Raw genomic sequence first — 21,673 nt, 5'->3', positions numbered from 1 at the left:
GTGTGTGTGTGGTACAGCTTCCGTGTGTGTTTTGAACTGTGATAATAGAGGTCTATTAGAAAGCAGACAGGGGACCAACGAGAGCAGCATTCCTTCATTACAGCCTAATGGACATTAAACTCTACACACACACACACACACACACACACACACACACACAGAGAGACACAGACACAAACACAAACACACACACCAGCAAATAAGAAATGGTTTTGATAAGGCTGCATTTCCTCTAAGAGATAATTAATGATCATCTGCTCTAAGGAAGATTAATCCGTCTGCATTGACCCACTGCCTGTGTGTGTGTGTGTGTGTGTGTGTGTGTGTGTGTGTGTGTGTGTGTGTGTGTGTGTGTGTGTGTGTGTCATCATTCCCTCTTAACTAAACATAAATCAGGTTTGAGTTTAAATCAAACACTATTACGATGCTTGTTTACAGAATATTTAGTCAATGCTGATCTTTTAGATGAAAACATAAAGTGCATCTTCGGATGGATGGAAAAAACAACACCGAACAGAAATGCTATCGACTCTTCAGGTCCATTAAGAATTCATAAACAGTTACTGTTCGGTTTGGGTTACACTCCGACCAATTGCTCCCAAATTTAAGCCGTCAACTGGCGCTTTATGAGTTGAAACAAGCGATGCAAAGTTGGATCCAGAGAACAACAGATAATTTAAGGGGAGCACAGAGTTCATTGTGTTTTTGTTTAATCATACTGACGTGGAGAAGTCTAGTTCCTGGTGTTAAACAGATCCCACCATTGCCTTTGAATGAACTGTGCCTCTTCCCCATCAGTGCTTCACTGACAGCATCCCAGCACGGATTAGTCTGACAGCAGATGTGTACTTAAATACATTCACATGCAACCCTTTCTTTCTCTTAATAGACATTTGACATTTAAACTGAAAAGACCCTGCACTGGCACTTAAATCAAGTGTAAACATCATTTAAACAAAGGATGAGACGAGGGCTGGAACTGAAATCACTTCCTCTTTACTATTCAGTGCACATTTATTTGAGTGTCCGACTTCTGAGTGTGTAAATGTATCCACTATAGAGTGCCCTCAAAAGGTTTTATGTCCATGTACTATATGCCAATAATCCCACTAAGAAATTATTCACATTTTACAGATGCAAAAATGACCCTTTAGTGTCTAAACAATTTGATTTACTGCTCATCATTAAGATTATATCATTTAAAAAGAGATCTTTTTGTTTTCCTCGCTGAATATAATTATATATATTCATACTTATGTAGTTGAAGCTGATACTTGTAACTTGAGCGTCAGACATTATTTGATTAATTGTCAACTGTTAAATTAATTTCCAACTATTTTGATAATCGATTAATCGGTTCGAGCTTCTTAAATGTGAATATGTTCTGGTTTCTTTACTCCTCTATGACAGTAAACTGAACTTTTTCTGAGTTGTGGACAAAATAAAAGTCAGTTGAGGATTTCATCCTGGGCTTTGGGAATTACTGATTAAAATTCTTCACTATTTCCAGACATTTTATAGATAACAACTAAATGATTAATTGAAAAACTAATCTAATTATGGCCTGAGTTTTTCAATTATCCAGCAATGGCAATTAAAATGGCAATTTTACAACAGCAGAATGATTCCCCATTTGGACAGTTTGATTAATATTCGAGTGTGTAGAATGTGTGACACAGAAGCTGTAACGGCCTCACTGAAGCTGTGATTGAAGGGAGTATAATAAACTTATACATTTTAATATCGTACCCTTGTGAACTCTCTCCTCTGTTCACACTGTGACCTCTCAAAGTCTCACTGCGAAAAATGTGCAGTTTTAAAATGTTTCTTAAAACCAGAGGAAGAGTAAAACTAAATTGCAAACTTGACATCTCTTTGCACGAATGCATGAATTCAATGGAGCGTCAAAACAAGCAGATGTGACGTCTCCTCTGACTCTTCCCGTCTCTTTGTGAGTTCACTGTCAGTTCAATTTGGTGTGGGTTACACCCTCCAGTGCATAGGAAGTCACCCAAAAAATATCCCATACGAGCAGCAATTCAGCGTTGAGGCATGGCCGCTAGGTCAACTTAGCCCTCTCTCCGTTTCTTTGTTTTATGGGGTTAGAATGGGTGCTGCGTCACTCCGCCACGATCTCCAGGAGACTATTTATAAGCCAGTTCAGCCTCAGCCGCTCAAAGCGACCCGGTGAGAAGCTTTGGAAGCAGCTGCTCTGTCATGCAATAAACATCTTTTTGCCTTTTTAGCTACTGCGAAAGCTGCTATACCCCTTTAAATGTTACCTTCACTGTAGGTAAAGTCTCTATGGTACATCTGAGACTCACACATGCACACGCACACACACAAACACACACACACACACACACACACATTGAAATGCATGCGCAGCCCTAATTATTTCCCCTAACCCACACACGCTCTTTCTATAAAATACTCATAAATAATAGTTATTGACTCAGCACTCAAACATGGACACTCACACACATATTGTAGATCGACCCCCCCTCCCTCCCCAATTCTCTAATGTGCAGCAGTGCCATTCTGTTGCTTAGTAACCAGGTAGAGTTTCTAGTAAGAGCCTCTCCATCGAGAGAATCCCACTGTCCTAGACTTCTGCCTCTAACTCTCTCACCCACCTCCACACACACACACACACACACACACACACACACACACACACACACACACACACACACACACACACACACACGCACACATACAGTCCGTTAAAGGCTGCTTTCATTTAACCCTGCACATGCACTTTAAATTCACCTTAGAACTAGGTTGCATTGCCTCTCTCTTCCCCTTACACTTGCCTAAACACCAATGCACGCTGTCTTTCTCTCTCTCACACACACACACACACACACACACACACACACACACACACACACACACACACACACACACACTCACATACACTCACACACACTTACTCCTGTGCACACAGGCCCATTTTGAAGACAAAGCAGAGACACGTGCTGCAGAGCCGAGAGAGGAAGAGAACCAGAGAGGAGAGGCTGCAGTTTTCAGGTCTCTACGGAGATGCAGTATCACGCTAGATCCATTATACACTACTGCTGTAAAAGCATCTGTAATACTTACACACACACACACACACACACGCACACACACGCACACACACACACACAAAGATGGACACTTACAAGCGTGGAGCCACACATTTGGCACAGAAAGCAGCCTTAAAACAACACTTTTACTCTTTATATGTAATAGTGAAAACATAAGATAAACTTCAGAGTACTTTATGAAGGAAATGTTAACCGCTGCAATGCCACCCAGATCACTCAGTAGGTTTCTTCATGAGCGCAAAACTGTCCCTTTCTTTGCTTTGCAGAGTATTGAGGCGACATCATGTGCAGCAGAAAAGGAAACAGAGAAAAATGGCTGTTCTTCGTTATAAAAGGTGTGTATTAAAGGAGGCCAAACAAAGTTACATATACATGCTAAAACATTGCAGTGATGTGATCTCTAGCGCTCTTTCTCACTCACACACTGTGCTGTGCTGTCCGCATTGCCATGACAACCTAGAGCTAGATGCTGATGGGTTTCCCAGATCTTTTATTTATGCATCCCTCTCTGCATTACTCTTTCATACAACGGCACACACACTCACACACAGATGTGCATCCTTATACGTGAACGGATCCATGCGTGCACTCCCACCCACTTCCTAACATACAGACGCCCTCAAGAACGAGCCGGTTTGATCATCAGAGTTTGTATCAGCGGAGAAATGTGTATCTGTAAGTGTCCGTCTGCGGAAAACAATGTGTTCCTGTGTTTATGCAGAGTGGGGTGAGCAATTTATTTGTTGCCTCCAAAACATTGATGTCAAGAGGAGAGAGAGAGAGAGAGATCGATAAGATAGAGATAGCTAAGAGAGACTCCCTCGATTATCATAAGCTATACCGATATATATATCTCCTCCTCTCTCTCTCTCTCTCTCTCTACTCGCTATCGATCTCTCACGCTCCTCTCTCTCTCTCTATCCCTCTCTCTCTCTCTCTCTCTCTCTCTCTCTCTGTCCCTCTCTCTCTCTCTCTCCCTTCTCCTTCTCTGTCCCTCTCTCTCTGTCTCTGTCTCTCTCTCTCTCTCTACTGTCCTCTCTCTCTGTCTCTGTCTCTCTCTTCTCTCTCTTCTCTGTCCCTCTCTCTCTGTCCCTCTTTCTGTATCCCTTTCTCTCTCTGTCCCTCTCTCTCTCTCTCGATCTGTCCCTCTCTCTCTGTCCCTCTCTTTCTCCCTCTCTCTCTGTCCCTCTCTTTCTCTCTCTCTCTCTGTCCCTCTCTTTCTGTGTCCCTCTCTCTTTCTGTGTCCCTCCCTCTCTCTCTTTGTCCCTGTCTCTCTCTGTCCCTCTCTTTATCTCTCTCTCTCTGTCCCTCTCTTTCTGTGTCCCTCTCTCTTTCTGTGTCCGTCCCTCTCTCTCTTTGTCCCTGTCTCTCTCTGTGTGTCCCTCTCTCTCTCTCGCTCTCTCTCTCTCTCTCTCTCTCTCTCTCTCTCTCTCTCTCTATGTCTGTGTTCATTTCTGTCATTCAAACTATCTTTCAGACAGCTATGTGATCAGCACCAAGACGAGGACTGCTGTGTTATTCATGTGGAGCTTGACTGTGGAGGAACGGCTCAGCACAGCGGGAACACACAGACACACACACACACACCAAAAAAAAGAAAATGAAGCTCATTAGGAACAGCAGTGCAGCTACTAAACAGTGAACGCAACAAGGCAATATGACCTAAAAACATAACTGAATACTAAGCACCGCGTTCAAGACGGGTTGAAGAGAAGGAGCTCCGGCCAACTGCGAGGGTCCACTGACGATCCCGACCCCGGCACGATGCACGCTCCCTGGGGAGCTCCCTAAGCCGACTTCCCCCTCCCAGCTCCTCCTCCAGAAAGAGTGTGTGTGTGAGATGCACTATGAGGAACAGTGGTCCCTCTGAATCTGTGACAGCTTAGTATTTCAATTATACCGGCTGACTTTCTGTATTTCCAGCCTATTTTATCACCGTAAGCCTTAATAAATCCACTTTTCACTCTATTCTCCTCCAGATCAACCCCTTGACCGCCAGAACATCACGCCCCCAACACACACACACACACACACACTCTCTCATGCCTATAAATCAATACAGCCTGGGAGTTAGTCCATGTATAATGCTGAGACACAGACGGTAAGGATGAGAGAAAATAACTATTTATTTTAGCAAGTGGTCTCATTATCAAAAGAAATACCCCTTTTAGCATAAGTGTGTGCAAATGCATATTTCCTACTGCGGTAAACTGAAGAAAAAAAAGTGCTTTGGTGCATTTGCACACGTTTTAGCAGCAGGAAAAGACAAAGGGATGAGTGGAGAAACAAAGAGAAACAAAGAAAAAGAGAACACAACATTCAGCAGCAGCTTTTTTTGGAGAGAGACAGGGCGAGGGAGGGGGAGGAGGGGTTGGTTGAGAGAGTAGTTGTGTCTTAAAAGGACGAGAAAGCAGCTGCATCTTCACTGCAGCAACCGTCAACTAGCAGAGAAAGACAATAAAGAGCAGGAGAGAGCAGAGAGGTGCGTGCTCATCACTCACACTGGTGATCGGCTGAAGGCTGTGTCCAATTGTCAGACAAGAGCACAGTGGTAAAGCACACACGGCGTGCAGAATAGATTGGATTTAAATGACCAATTTCTGTCCTTTTCAGTTCTCGCCGTGTTCTTGTTCCTCTTGTGCAGCTCTGCTCTTTCATCATCCCCTCTCTCCGTCCTGATTCTCCTCTTTATCCCCTTCATCTTTTCCTTTTTTTCCCCCCTTGCTCTTGTCTCGACTTTTAACTCCCACCTTTTTCCAACATCCTGCTCTCCGACTCCCTTTCCTCTCTCTTTGACCTCACCCGTCTGTTTTCTATCCAGGACTTCATTTGCTTCCTCTTTGCCTCCGTTTCTTGACTTTTTTGTTTCTTTCTTTACTGTCATCCATCCGTCTTTGTCTCTCTTTCTCCTCTCCTAACGTCGCCACGTGTCAACTTACCCACCACCTGCTGCACTCACTCTCACACACTCGCTTCCCGTCATTATTTCTCGTGTAATGCGAGTTTCGACTAAGAGAAACGTGTAGGGATTTCCATAATGAGAGTGACAGCGCAAGTTTTGGTTGGTGGGTGGATACGAGGAAACACAGAATACACTTCTAGACCATCATCAACACGGTGCGTAGCCATGGCAACAGCTGCCAAAAAGCCCTCCCACAGTAAAGGAGCGCCAATCAGTGTGGCACTGCCACTACAGGGAACTTACCCGACAGCTCTCTGAGTCCACAGACATACTGGGAAGTATACTGTATTGTCGGTAATTTTAGAAGGTAGAAGGCCATTTTAAAATCAGTCCCCGTCTGCCTTCGTCTTTTTAAAGCAGCATTATACAGTGAAAAGGCAGCTGATACTATCAGGACTCTGGCAGGTGAAAAGAAATGTCTGGCAGCAGCATGTGTCACAGAGGTGGCACATGTCTGTCTGCAGTAGGGGGGGGGGGGGGGGGCTACGCAGTTAGCAGTGACAAGGACAGCAGTGTGTAGGGCTTTAGATGTTCATAACTAAAAGAGAAATTGACGAGATTAATAGATTCAAATGCAAGTATTTAGTAGGCATAGTTAAACTTTAATAAAACCGTGGACAGAAATGACCTGTTCTAAGGTTTTTAAGCAGCAGAGGGATGTTCAAGAACTCAATCGTCTACTCCTTAACAGATTAACCCTCTGACCCTGAACGCCAGTAGTCACCAGCTTGACTCAACAACCTTTGGCTGGCACAAAGCTCTTTGAAACACACTGATGTCGACATTTTAGTTATAGGCAGAGACCACTTTTCTTCCCCCTAAATAGCAGTATCACGTCTGTACGGTAAAGACAGCATAGCAGCTGGTTAGTTTTACTTGGAACAAATATATAAGCTAGGATGGCCAAAGGTAACAACATGAGAAACCTTTAAAGCTTATTTATTTAATAATCCAATAACCTCCACTGGTTGCCTGCCAACCTCATGATGCAAACTTTACAGAAGTGACTTCTCGTACCCAGCATATCACCTCCATGACACCACAACTGCTAAGCTAAGCTAGCCAGCTACTGGCAGCAGCTAACAAAGACAGGTATCAATCTTCTCATCTAACTCTCAGAAAGATTTCCCAAAACGTCCAACTACAGCGTATGCGATCATAATTTCACGGACACCAGCTATCGTCTGGTCGACAGCACGAACACACCAAATGTGAGACGCACACACTCTGGAGTGCTTTGTAGAGTCAGACGCTCAGAGCCTGAGGCAGGAGAGGGTCACTGCCTAAGCACATGGTGTGTGTGTGTGTGTGTGTGTGTCAATGCACGCAAACACACACACACACACACACACACACACACACACACACACACACACACACAAACCTTTAAGTATACACAGAAACACTCTGCATGTACACCGTGCGTTTACACACATGAAAGTCAGCGCTATTAGTTCCAGATCATTTTGTGAAGCAGTCTGTAAACAATGAGCCTGGGGATAAACAAAGATCCTACTGTACTGGAAGTAATCCCATGACACACACTCACACACACACACACACACACACACACACACACACACACACACACACACACACACACACACACACACCTTAACATCCTGTGCACACATGCACCTAGCCAGTCCCACACACACACCAACACACACAGACATAAACATTAACAAAACACCTGGAGGGCCGGCAAACAGTATTACACTGAAATGTAATTTGTGTACTTATTATGTTTGGCTGCGTAATGCATTTCTGAACATACAACTAATAATAATCCACTTAGGGCTGGAAATCATTTTAAATTTGACTGTTATAGTGCCAATATGAGTTTCAGGTGCCAAGACAATGCTCTTTTCGATAACTTAAGATAATTTGTTAAACAAGTCCTCTACAAACCCTTTGTTTCATTTAACAAAAACAAACTATAATACATAAAAGTATGAGTTTGAACAAGCGTTCAACGGCAGCTTTGACTACTTGACAGTTTTCATTCATCTCTGTGATAAAATGATGAACAAGTCATTATAAATTCCTCTTGTGTGTGGATTCAGATGACACTTTTATTTTGAAAGCTACACATAACACTTAAGGTGTTATATTTTCTACTTCTCCTATGTTGTCCTAAAGTTATGTTAATGTGTTTTTCTGGAAAATAAATATCTTGTAATGTAACATTTGTACTGTAGCTTACAACGCTAGTAATGTTAACACCATGTTAGGCATGTAGTGACTCTGCATGGCGTTACACGTGCATGGCTGCTTTGTGTTGTAATATTTTACAGAATGAAAGTGTTTAGTGAGAATTGTATTTTTCTTTTTGCTACATCAGTGTGCCATGTCCGGTGCCTTGCAACGAAGCGCTAAAATGACGTCCCTTGAAGTTTTCTCCTCGTCCATTACAGAACACAATGCAGAGTTAGACTCACTTCACATATACTGTACACACACATGTACACGGATACACACAAGCGCACGCGTTGTGAGGAATGTGCAGGGATTGCCAGGAATTTATACGTCAGAGAGACAGGATCCCTCTGTCCCTGCTGCGATACACACCTCATGACCCCCAATCTGCTGTTATCATGAGCACAGGCCAAATATAATGAGTCAACAGACACGCACACACACACACACACATACACACAAACGTACACGCACATAGATGCACTGCTCGCTATAAATACAGCGAGACGAGCACTGAGACTGGCAGAGAGGGAGAGATCCAAAGAAGCTTATCTGTGTGCATATACAAAAACACACACACACACACACACACACACGAGTTAGAGAAAGTGCATGATTCAAACTCCTTGCCCTGAAGACAGAGCTTATTAGAGGCCATTTTATCCCTGCTGTACTGTAGATTGTTAGACATCCCCCTCAGCAAACAGTCAGGCCTCTTGTCATCCTGAACACTTATTCAGGCTACATTTTAATTAGATTCTTTATTTTAGAGATTTTAACTTGGATTGGTTGTCCCCCGTCTCAGACGCCCAAAACATCAAATGGCTAAATAAATCACCTGTGTTTCATTTATTTACAACCAATAGTCCTCACAATGTTTTCCTGCTTAAATAAAGGATGATTACAATTCTAGAGAATCTTATCCGACCATGGATATTAGAAATTAATGCAGCTAATCCTTCAAAACAAGCCAACACAACAGGTTGATCTGGGTGTGTGTGTGTGTGTGTGTGTGTGGGTGTGTGTGTCTTCACACAGCCTCATCTGTATTCATTTATGAACGAAGTGCAAGAGGCGCTCTCAACGTGTTTGGAGTATAGGATGACTAATGGAGACAGATAGCATGATGAATCCACTCATCTGTAATGAATTAACCTTGTCTGGTCCCCAGAATCTGATCTAATCAGCCTGAATCAGCTTGTTATCCTATCACACCATTTAACCAGCGACGGCTAAACATTCAGTCTTGTACGAGTGTCACAGGAGGTGTTAGCACTGAAAAAGTCGATTTAGGTGTAATTGACTGCTCGACATGATCTACTGGAGAGATTTGTTCTTAGGGTACTCTTTAGGAAGCACACACAGCCGGTTTCAGCCAACAGACTAGGGCTGAACATTGAATCAAAGTTTTATTGAAATCGCAATATGGCCTACTGCAACTTTCAAATCGCAAGTTGTGTCAAAATACATCTTTTCCAATGAAATATCGTGGTGCTGCAGAGATGTCCCGGCATACACATCGTATTATACAGATCTAAGAAAAATGCTTTGTTTGGTACAGACCCCCACAAAAATCATACCATAATCATATCAATATGTTTTTCCTTGAAAATGACAGTAATTCTGTAAAAATTATCATCCTCTGTAATATGGCCAGTCATATCGCAATTGCAATATCAGTCAAAATGTTCCTCTACTGCATATTTTTGTGTCACATTAGTGCCTAACAAGCAGCCATTGGTCATTTCAGTAGACTTCAGAAGTAAACTAACAATAGGTCCGTACCGATTCATCTGCCGAATACTTAGTCTATTAATAAATTCATTGTTTCGCTTATAAAATCTCAAGAAACTAGGGGCATTTGGAGAGCGCAGACCTCCGCCAAGGCCATCAAAAACCGTTTGAGTATCAGCGCTGTGATTTGGATCCACTCCAAAATGTAATGGGTTCTTCCTTGGCCTAGGCTGCATCCTTTCACCAAGTTTCATAAAAATCGGGCCAATAGTATTTAGACAAACAAACAAACCGAAACCGAAAACAATAACCTCCCGGGCGGATGTAATAATAAGAAAATCCTCATCACACCAACACAGAACCTTTGCCGTCAAATGTTCTGCTTTATCTAAACAACAGTTCAAAACCCAAAGAGATTGGAACCCGCTACTTTCACTTAAAACATAAACTAAACGATTAATCGATTATCAAAGTCATTACTGATGATTGTTCCATCAATCAGCTACTCAACTCATCGGTTCAGCCTTCAGACTTCAAACGATTGACAACTGCCTGTTTGTGCTTTGTTAAATTATATTTGCCAGTCAAATGCAAAAGAAAGCACTTATAAACTAAGAAGCAAAGACGTCTCCAGCACTAAAACAGGTTGATAATCAGCAGCTGATGATGTCGGAGCTGGAACATTTCAACAGCAAAGAATATCAAGAAACATGGACCCACGTAGACGTTGTTGTTGGAAATATTTTAAGGCGGCTTTCATCTTAAAGTGTTCATCTGTCAAAGTGCCTTTGTATAAAGTGAAAGCCAATAAAATAATCTATGGAAGTTTCATCAGAGCAAAGCAGTAAATTAAATAAATCAATAGCTCGCTGCTGTAATTGTAGTTTGAGCACAGATGCATTTTTCTCGACAGCTTAAAATGTTTATGTGCGGACGAGAGAGCAGGCCAGTTGGTCAATGATGATGAGAATAATAAACATGACGAATGACAAATGCTATTCTGGTGGTCGTGAGCAACTGTTGAACTGTATTTTTTGTCATATGTGATTTCAAGCATCCAAAATACAGTTTGATCAATTTCCAGCGTGTAACATAAGGTATGTCTTTATCTCTGTGTCTCTCCTCTCCAGATTTACACTTGAGTGGCAGAGAATTTATGCTGTGAATAATATTTACATAGCCCACTGTGGACCACCAACTCTGCAATGCTTACACAGTGGGTCCTGCACACACACACACACACACACACACACACACACACACACACACACACACACCCACACACACTCGCAGTACACTGAGGACCAGAACACAGAGAGCTGTCCAGTCAGCTCAGCTCTTATGACATAACCTGGTCCCAATTTTAAACAAGTTCACTTATGACGCAATGCTCAGCATGTGACGTCCGTGTGTGTCGTATATCAGCCGCGCTATCTTCGTACAAAGAGTCCTCGCTGTCATCGAACAACAACGCCATCAGCTGGAAATCAGAAATGTGATCAGGAACACACATGTCAAGCAGGATAACGCACATGTGCTCACCATAGGAGCATCTGCTTCATGGTAGTAATCAACCTCAGCTACAGTGCTGTGAACAAAACACACGTAATGTAATGCAACATCAACATCTGCCAAAAACAGCCTGGCCCTTCGTTTTCATCTTCTCGGCTCTGGAACAATACCTCAAATAAAACATGTGAAAAGAAAGTTCAAAAACAACAATGCCAGCATTCTGCGTCCTAGCTTTGCAATATCTCGACGCACCTTCAGCTCTTGTGTAAGCATCAGCGTAAAAAAGAGAGACTTGGCCAGAAACCCTGCCACTTAATTCTGTATCCATTTAAGAGAACAGCTAACAAGATGTGCATTTGTATGATTTCCAAAAATGCCTTCGCAGGTCTGCCAATTCAATCCCTTTTTAAATTATGTTTTCTAACCAACGTAAGACGCAACTGCTCACACTGCAGTGGAAGCCTCCATTCATTTCAAACAAGTACTTCTGTTTCGCAAGAGAGCGTAACATGCCTTTCATTTCCACGGCTGGGTTCTTGAGCGTCTACTTTGAGCAATACGGATACAACACTGTGATATTAATCCCCAAAGGGAAATTCCCTTTTGGGAGTGTGGTGGTAGCCACAAAACAGAAACCTTGGAGCTATTAGAGATGCTTTGTATTGCTCAGGGACACTTTGGTGGAGTAGATGACACAGTTGACGCGGCAAATTGCATCCAGGTCCGCCCGTTTTAAGAAAATCTGTGTAACTACTAGGCCTTTCCTCAAGGGCATCAATCAAACCTTAAACACACACAAAACCCTTTTACACTTACAAGATCAGTGTACTCATCCAGGAGAGTTCTATTCAACCTGTGAAAACAGATGTATGATGAGCTTTTTTCTGATTACTCATCGGTGAGTTACACATTTTAAATGTTTGACAAGACAACCTGCATTATTAAACGGGGGGCATGGAATTTGAAAGAGAAGGGCATTAAATGGAGAGAAAAAAGGTCTAATGAAAGACCCGATAGTATCGTTTTATATATTCTATTGTTATGTCCCTGCTGGGGACTACACAGGGCATGAAAGGACACGATCACTCAGATTCTATTTTCATATCGGAGATAGAATCGTCCAATCACGTTCCGTATTTGATCGGAACAGCAGTTCTCCAGAGAAAGGTAGCATCAGGTCCACATTAAAGAGTCATGAAGGAGAGATGACTAAACGCATGTCGACTCTTTCAGAAGGACCACCGATGAGTGTTTGACACGCGTCACACTGTCAAGTATAATCCTTGCTTTGCAGTTACGCACTGATGCAACAACATATGCATCTACTGTTTGTGTACCTGTCTGCAGTATCTATCTCCAACTCAAACACCTTGTCAAGATACACCTCCATCTACAAGCTGCCACTGCCAAAACATCATGCAGTGCTGCTACAAACTCAGTCAGTCAGAGTCTACAGCCGATATCATCGACTCACACTGCAAGACAAAGGGAAGATATGAGCAGAAAGAAAAAGTTTGCATTTCAGAATATTGTATTTTTATACTCTCAGCACCCTGCAGATTTGATTCCAGGTACACAAGAATGTACTTAGCGAATAAATATGACGCAGGGCCTGATTTCGTCTTTTTTACAACACCCACTTCGCCGCATCAGGAATGAAAGAATATTGCAGCGGTTCATCTTCAGATTCTTTTCATAGTGCTTGGATTTGGATGCACATTCTGTTCTTTTTGCTCCAGTGTGTTAAAACATCCCACAGATGAAAATTATTCAGGCGGGATGTTCAGCTGAGGGGTAATAATAGATACTAAAACAGACATGAGCATCTAAAAGCTGATTTCACTTGCACTATTTGACATCCACCACGCCAAGGTGAATGATTTTTTAGCACAAAATGGAAGCCGAAATGCCAAATGTCTGCCTTAAAGATAGTGTTTAATCTGTACAGTGTGATTAATGATGGGTAACTTCAAACATACAGGGCAGATAACTCTGAATTATAATTACATTTGATCCAAAAACAACTCAAGTGATGTCACTCAGCACTTGAAATCTGCACTGAAGATAAACCCAGGTAAAGCATGGCAAAACAAGAATGAAAGTAAACCCAGAAACGATGCTAAGTAAAATGTGCAGCTGAAATAGATGCAAACATCATCTGTGGAAAGAGGTTACTGAGGTTAGTGACTGTACTTTTGACAGCCTAAAAGCTCTGTTAGTGGCCCCTATAGAGGCCACACTGCCTCTTCATCTGGCCGCACCAATGTGGTTTGGCGAAGTCAACAATGACCAACTCACTTTGGAGCCTAACACCATCTTCACCAGCAGGAGAGAATCTCAGGAAAAGTAACGTCGACTTTTTCAAATGAAGATGAGCTCAAGACGACTGCAGCAAGACCGGTCATTCCTACATGTACAGCCACACACTTCATTAATCATCTCATATGCCCAAACAATGGCATCCTAAAGAGATTAATCTCCACTGATTGGACAAATGACCTGACATGTCACCCGTGTGGCGCCTGCTGCTGCTGCTTGTTTAGTCTCACAGGAGCACACATTTGCTACATTGACATAAGCTAGCATAAAGCTGGACCAATACGCAACAGCATCATGTTTGGATTTAAAAGCATATGAATCACATACCTTTTATTCAAGGGATATGCGTCAGCCCGGCAATACTCACACATACAGGAGTGAGGACATATTTGGTCTTACCGGGCGTCAGACAGAGTTAGGTTTCCAGCATTTGAAAGGATATGGGTTACAGACAACGCGAAGACACCAGTTGCGAGGCCTTGTTGTTTGCTTTAAGCAGAAGAAGGCCACGGGGGCCAGGGCTGGGTACGGCTGCAGCTCCTCCTCCTCCTCCGAGACTGCAGTCCGGATCCCGAATAGGAGCCCTGATGCGAACTCCCAATGTTGGTCCAACTTCCACTTCCAGTTCCGGTTCCTGGTCTTCATGCTCCTGAACCTCAGGACTCCATTCTGCTCCATCGCCCCGACCAGTACCGCTCCTCCTCCTCCTCCTCCTCGTCTCCACCTCCTCCTCCTCTCCCTCCTCATCTTGGCCTCCTCCGGGGTCAACATCATGACCCGGGGCGTCATTCCTGTAGGGCGTCGATATAGCAACCCTCACCTCCTCCTGAACCTCCTCCTGCACCTGCCCCTCCGGGCACTCTGCGAACTGAAAGCGCACTCTCCCCTCGCCATCAGTCATGATAGAGCATCAGGCAGAGCCACTCTGAAGGGAGGTCAGAGGGAGAGCGGTTAGAGAGAGGTGGGTAGTGGGAAGGGTGGAAAGATGGACAACAGTGTGATGAGAGGAAATAACATTTGCAAAGATGCGGAGAAACAGTGACGGAAAAGGAAGAGGGTGGAAGAGAGCGATCAACTTAGCAAAGAGCAATTGGAGACACAGATCACATAATGAGCCAAATAAACACTCAGACTGTTTTCTTTTCCAATCCCTGAGAAGCAACAGTACTTTGAATCAATCTAGACACAGATTATCAATATTCCTTACTAACCTGGCAGCGCTTGACGCTTTCCCTGAGCATCTATATCAAACACATCCTTGTTCTGTCTATCGCAAATGAACTATGCCTTTGATCGAAAATGAATGAATCACACACAACTAAGAATCTTTGTTGGAACATCTAATAAATATTGTGTGAATATGATATAAGAGATAAATAAATAAAGTAATCTGACAACTGAGCACCACAGACTGACTATTGTCTGCTGTTTCAGTGACACCATTTAGTTAGTTAGGCACATATTACAATAAAGTAATAATAAGCTCTTATCAGTGCCACATAATTATATTGTGATATTATGGGAATACTGGGGATTTTTTTTTCTCTCTCCCTCGCTCTTCCTGTTGCTATGTGATTGAACAGATGGACTGCTCTGTGTCTGGTCTACTGGAGGTTTTTTAGCCCACACCACGCAATGGTGGGCAGGGAATGCGCAAAAAGAAGAAAAAAAAACACAATAAATGCCACATTAATCCCGATTATTATAATAATTTGAAAAACATGTAGAGCAAAACATTAGTCACCATAATCCAGCAAACAGACTTTTATCTTTTAAGGGCTTTCTAATGGGCTTTGTTGTCCATTGTTTGCCGTTATGTGAGAGAAGCGCATCTGACGCTTGAGGCAGTTATATGCTCTCCTAAGGGGATTGTATGAAAAAGAGGGAAAAATGTTAAACATGCTCTAATTACAATAGCTGTTGAAAAGTACATTTCAAACGGTGTCAAGTGATAATATAAACCGCCTGAGAGAAATGGAGCGTCCATAACCTCTGTTTTTTTGTTTTTCGCCATTAAAAAGTGGACTCAATCCTGGACTTGATGGATATAAAAACATTAAAGGCAAACAGAACAACTTTATTATTTAAAAAATACCTTATCAAGACGGAATCGGAAGTTCCCATAAGCATGATCCGTGACTTTCCGTGTTTCTAGCGCACCCAGCCTTTCTCAGCAACCCGGAGCTTTCCTTTCCCTTCCTTCTTTCCTCTCTTCAAATCTCCTCACTTCTTTTGGTTTTCACTGATCAAAAGGTAATCCGAGAGCCGGTATAAAAATCACTGGAAGTAATCAAATAATCACTTGAAGTGGTCTTCATTTGCGCGTTCGGTTAAACGGGAACATCTATCCACATCCATGCATCCATCCATCCGTCCATCCTCGCTGAGGTGTTGGTTACGCAGCGTGGAGCGGAGATGCGCGCGCGAGGATCGGACCGTGTGGGTCGCTGCGCTGATACTCCGTGGATGATCTGACTAAGAGAAACTTGGCCCAGGACCCGGGAGTCCTGACACGTGACGTGGATGGCCCGGCTATAGGGACGTAGCGCACAGTAGGAGACACGCACACACACACGCGCACACAAAATAGCCAGGAAGAGCAGAGCCCGGCGCGCACACCCTGCGCTGTTTCATGCATCACCATGCAGTCAGCTGTAGATAATAGCAATGGAATGAAAAATGTATTAGCCCATACCGTCCGTGGGTGTAAGCGACAGAAACACAAGAAACAACCATTAGTATTAGTATTATTTGTATCATTCAATGATATTCCTCCAATATGTAGCCATAGTAACAAGGTTCTTCTGTAGGCTATAGAAACACTGCTGTATACAATGGGAGCTAAATTATGGGAGGTTATCTCCTATGTTTTCAGGAAAAGAAACAATAATAATATGGGTTATATTAACCATGAGGTTAATTGATATCTGTTGGGCTCAATAGTTTAGGTTTGAGTTTCCACTACGCCATGAGATATGTCATGTCTGCTAACTGGGCTACAAGACGCTTTGGAGCAGTGGCCACAGATGTAATTGCAGGTCATGCAGACGCCTATTGGCCCTAGATGACTTTTTTCTTTATACACAAAAAGAAACGGCTAATGAAGAAAACTTTTTTCTCTCAAAAAGGATACATTTATTATCAATTCAATAAAAATAAAAAGCCTCAAAGACCCATATTAGTAAAAAAAAAATTGAGAGAGAGCTGAGTTGGTTAGATGAGCGTTAAGTTTTATGATGTCTGGACATCAAATAATTTTAAGGAAAGGATCCGTAGGGGTTTGGGGCCAGATGAGCCATTTTGAAAATAGATATAGATCTTTTTATTTTATTTGACCAGATTTGGGTTAGTCGGATGTGGTCTGGTTTTTATGTTAAGAGCCAGACTGTCTGCCAGTGGACTCTAGCAGTTTATGAAAGCTCGGGAGCCCGTTCAGTCCAGAGTCAGCTTATGCTATCTGGGATTCATGTGTTTGGGGAGTCAGCAGGAAGTCTCCTGGCTCAGCCAGAAAAGTACTGATGGGTTCAAAAATGCACGAAAGCCTGAAAAACCTTTTTGGCATATTTGCCCAGTGAGCAGCGTGAATGGGGAGCCATCATGGAACACATTTAAGTGTAGTTTCAGCAAGCTAAAACAAACTGAGGGGGAAAATGCACACCTATTCAAGTGAGTTGCTGGCTTGCAGAAATCAACAACAAGAACAAAAAAGAAGGCAGTAACACTCAAACACTGCATTTATTTGAACCTGTCAAACTGCCTTCTTTAGGAATTTCAGTTTTGGGTGTGCAGCTTTCCCATTCTCTTTAAAAAAAAAAAAAGAAAACATTAATGTGGAACGTTGTATTAATCTTAAAAGATTAGTTCATATACACATACATACACACGCAACATCTAACATTGGGAAAATGCACATGGTATTTGCAAAGACAATGTGTCGTTCATGCATGTTACAGTTAACATGTCAAATTAAATCTTAATTGGAAACTGAAGTTAGCTTTTTAAAAATGGTTTGTTTATGCATTATAAAAATATGCATCACATTTTGTTCAGCACATTTCTCCCAGTTATGTACCTGGATCCAATCAAGCAACTGCTGATTATGTCAACGTCTTTAGAGGCAATTTGATCTTGACAATCAATTTAAACTCCCAATGCTGCCTGAATGATTGATCACACATACATACACTATATTTAATGAAGAGTGTTTGAGTGAGAGACAGATTGAGGCAGAAGCAGACGGAGGTTTATGCTGGTGTAGAGTTTCGTGCTGTAGATTTTGGATCCTGCGCAGCCTCACTGTCGGGGCACACGCTGGTAAACCCTGCTGACATCAACACCATAAGAAGAACCTGCCAGAAGCTTGACAGTAATTGATATGAGGATGGGGAGAATGAAGGAGATTCAAAAGCTCCCCACTTGGATCAATTCCCTCAGGGTTCATTTAGATCCGACGGCTGATTGGATGACAATCAGTCAAACGTGATCGAAGACCAACAAAAAACAAAACAGGTGGCATGTTATTCAGACACGTTACGTTTGTGGGAGGTTTTGGACATTGCAACAATGTCAGAAAGGCCATTTAGTGTTCCTGGTGGATCGCTCGCTCTATACTACCACGGAAACAAACAATAAACCAGTTTTTAACTACCAGTGCGGCTTTTGTTTACCCATTGAAACTACGGAGACAGATGTCTCTGCACAGAACAAAGCCTAGTTTGTCATTCAGACAGTGGTAAAACATGAAAACACGGTTTTATATTCTAAAACTGTATCAATAAATAATACAACTATGAAATAGCCCACGTCTCATTAAAAAAAAAAGCTTACAATTTTCATTAAAAATTAATGTTTTTAACTTTAATGCAACTCACACATTCATGACATCATCACATTATGTGACATAAACTACGCGCAGGGAGGGGATGATTTATCTCCACCTCAAGGCCTGAACAACTAAATGCTCACATCTTAATTGATGTCACATGTGAGAGCAGTGAGCTCATAAAGGTTTGAAATGGTGTAAAAGAAGGAATGGAACACACCATCATGACATCACACGTTTGGAAATGACGCATCGCTAGTACAATCAACTTAGAAAGAAAGCCACACCTCCAGAACACATTTGACAATCTATTTATTTTTGCTTTCTATTAATGTCAAGACGACGAAGGTGCTCACGAGACCGAATGCCAGATCTTCAACATCTTCCAGGCTCTGGACAACGGATAAAAGTCTTACTCTGTTTTCTTATAACATAATAAGTTTACAAATGATAAGCTATAGGATCATAGGCCTGCTGTCATGTTTCTTATACCACAATGGTTGCAGTATCTTGAGAAACGTATTTCCTATTTTATGAATAATTGATGAATATTTTAAAGTTCAGCAGATAATAATTGGTTCAATGAATCTTCAAGTGTCCTTTAAGCAGCATATAACCATGGCTACAATTGTTCACTAGTTCACCTCATGTTTCTTTATTCATTGAAGCACATTATACAGTTTATTATTATTATGATGTGTAATATATATATTATTATGTCCCAGTCCTGATAAACTCTCTTTTCTACGGCCTCCATGAGGATAACCACACTGTATACGTCACCAGTTTCGCTATGAACTATGGGCCGGTCTCTTAGGAAGGGCTGCAGATATGCAGAATTACAGAAAGGGTGCAAATTGGCGTCGAAAAGTCCGCATCAGAGCCATTATGAATTTAAAGTCTGCGATTGTGGAGATTGGGATTGGGTTTATCAGAGTCTGCGGGTTGTTTTGCAGAGGCATATGAAAGTTATAATCTACACATGTCTGTCTGTGGCACACTTACTGGTTGTTCATATTACAGTGTAACTATGCCACTTTATCAAACTGGGTCAAGTGTGATTTTAATTCATTTGAATGTACGAATTAAATAACATTTTAAATTAAACATGCTGTTATCAGGCCCTTACAATGTTTATAGTTGTGTAATGGCACATGTAAACTATAAGCACAATAGCTACTTGTTTGCCACGGCTGAAAGAATTGGGGGAAAAGTAACAATTTAAGAAATCAAGCCTCAAATTCATTTGAAATATCAGTACTCAGTTTCTTTAAAACTGTCAAAGCCCTCAATCTATTGAAAGCCCACGTAACAAAAGCAGCAATCATTTTCACCAAAGATCTGTATGACGCTCCACTGGGTCAGAACATGTTTCGAGTTCAGTCAACCAACCCTTTAGCAACTGTGCTCTTTGATTAATCAAACATGATACAGTAAGATTTGCAGTAAACACACTGGCAGTGATTCAGCCTTTTATTGAACAGCGTTGCCCTCCAGAGCCATCGTGTGCAGTTAACAGATCGCTCTGAAGCATCAGCTACGCTGGAACAAGCTGAACGAGCGCGCCGGGCACACAAATGCGAGGCTGCTGCCAACCTTCTCGTCGCATACGGCTAAGCTGATTAAAATAATAATTTGCCAAAAGGTTGATGTTCTCCTTCAAGACCCTTGGCAGCGGAGCCGTGTCCCCGAAAGCCAATTAAAGAGTCGTTTGAAGTCTTGAAACTGAAGGGACAATGGAGACACTCGCGGCTTCTGTTCAAAAGTGGTGAACAAAGTTTAATGGAAAGTTGTTAGAAAGGAAGATAGTCTGCACGTTGATGGCCGTGCAGCATTAATAAAGTCAGGGGTTTTCTTAAGGGGGTGCTGCTTGTCTGTCTGTGGAATGGGACATTACATCTATTCTAAAGTGAGGTCCGTCATGAGGACCCGCTGAAGTCATTAAAGGTATGAGCTATGTGCATGTGTGTGTCCGTTCATTCTCAGCTGTGAGCAAAAGCACACATGCCTCTGACACCTGTCTGTCGCTCCCACCTGTCTGTATTTCTCCCCCCACTGCCTTTCCGTCATGTACATAGTCGGAGCTCGTGTCCTCATTACCGTAGGCTTGGCCCCAAAATGGCTCCCATGAGGCTTTTGCTAATGTTGGCTCCAGTTTCACACCACTCTCAGCTGTGTGTAGAAAAGGCAGAACGCCAGATTTGCTCAATTTGGTCCAAACCGAACGCTCAGCAGCAGATTTTCTGCCTCAGTCTGTTTCTCCTTTATTACACAAAGTCACTCCTGAGCTCGTAACTTTACTGCTGATTTTAAAACAATTATATGTACACGACACATTTGGGCTCAAATTCCACAAGGGGACAAATAACATATTGTGTTATATCTAGGGAAGAAAACATCTCTCTTCACACACTGTGTTGACTTTGTTGATACAATACGTATTGCCACCAGTCTAAATCAATAGTCCTCCATCAGCCTTCCACTCCCTGGCTGTCCCAACCGCTTCCCCATCCGCCCATTCGCCCATCCCCCTTCCTCCTCTCCACTCTGACTCCCACGCTTTTATCATCCAGCCTTTTCCTGCTTTTCTCATCTCATTCCCATCAGCGACCATTACTCGCATCTTACAAGGTGGGATTTTTACAGCATGAGGAGAAATTTAAAGCCATCTTTTTCCTAATCTTTGTCTAAGATGTAGCCCACGACGTAGCTCAGAAAGTCTTCATGTAAAGAATGACATGAGGTGCATCGTGGTTGGTTTCAGTTTGATCATATCAGTAAATGTACACAGCATTACATAATGGTGAAGGGTAGTGTGAGAGCAAAAATGGCTGAACACACAAAAGAAAACTACAGCACCACCAAAAACAACAAAACACTTGTTTTACAGAGACTGCTAGGACAATCACGATTACGTCCTGCGCCCACTGTTTGATTGACAAGTGACCTCTTGAGATGTGCAGAGCAGGAACACAACACGCATCGAAGACGTCTCCAAAGTAATGAATAAAAACGTAAAGATTTAAGCATTAT

The 21,673-nt window shown here is 42.4% G+C and overlaps 1 protein-coding gene across 1 annotated transcript in view; it reads right to left on the bottom strand.

The window, feature by feature from the left end:
• cacna1ha (calcium channel, voltage-dependent, T type, alpha 1H subunit a) overlaps positions 1 to 14,485 on the bottom strand; it is a 113,897-nt gene extending 99,412 nt beyond the window's left edge. The window contains exon 1 of the mRNA XM_029437042.1: positions 14,261 to 14,485. Within this exon, the coding sequence (XP_029292902.1) occupies positions 14,261 to 14,463 (203 nt within the window). The 5' untranslated portion in view covers positions 14,464 to 14,485. The remainder of the gene's footprint in view (positions 1 to 14,260) is intronic.
• Positions 14,486 to 21,673: the final 7,188 nt, after the last annotated feature.

This window comes from Cottoperca gobio, chromosome 8 (assembly GCF_900634415.1).
Source record: "Cottoperca gobio chromosome 8, fCotGob3.1, whole genome shotgun sequence".
NCBI lineage: Eukaryota > Metazoa > Chordata > Actinopteri > Perciformes > Bovichtidae > Cottoperca > Cottoperca gobio.
Note: the sequence above shows the minus strand (reverse complement) of the source record. Positions and strands in the feature narration are given on the sequence as shown.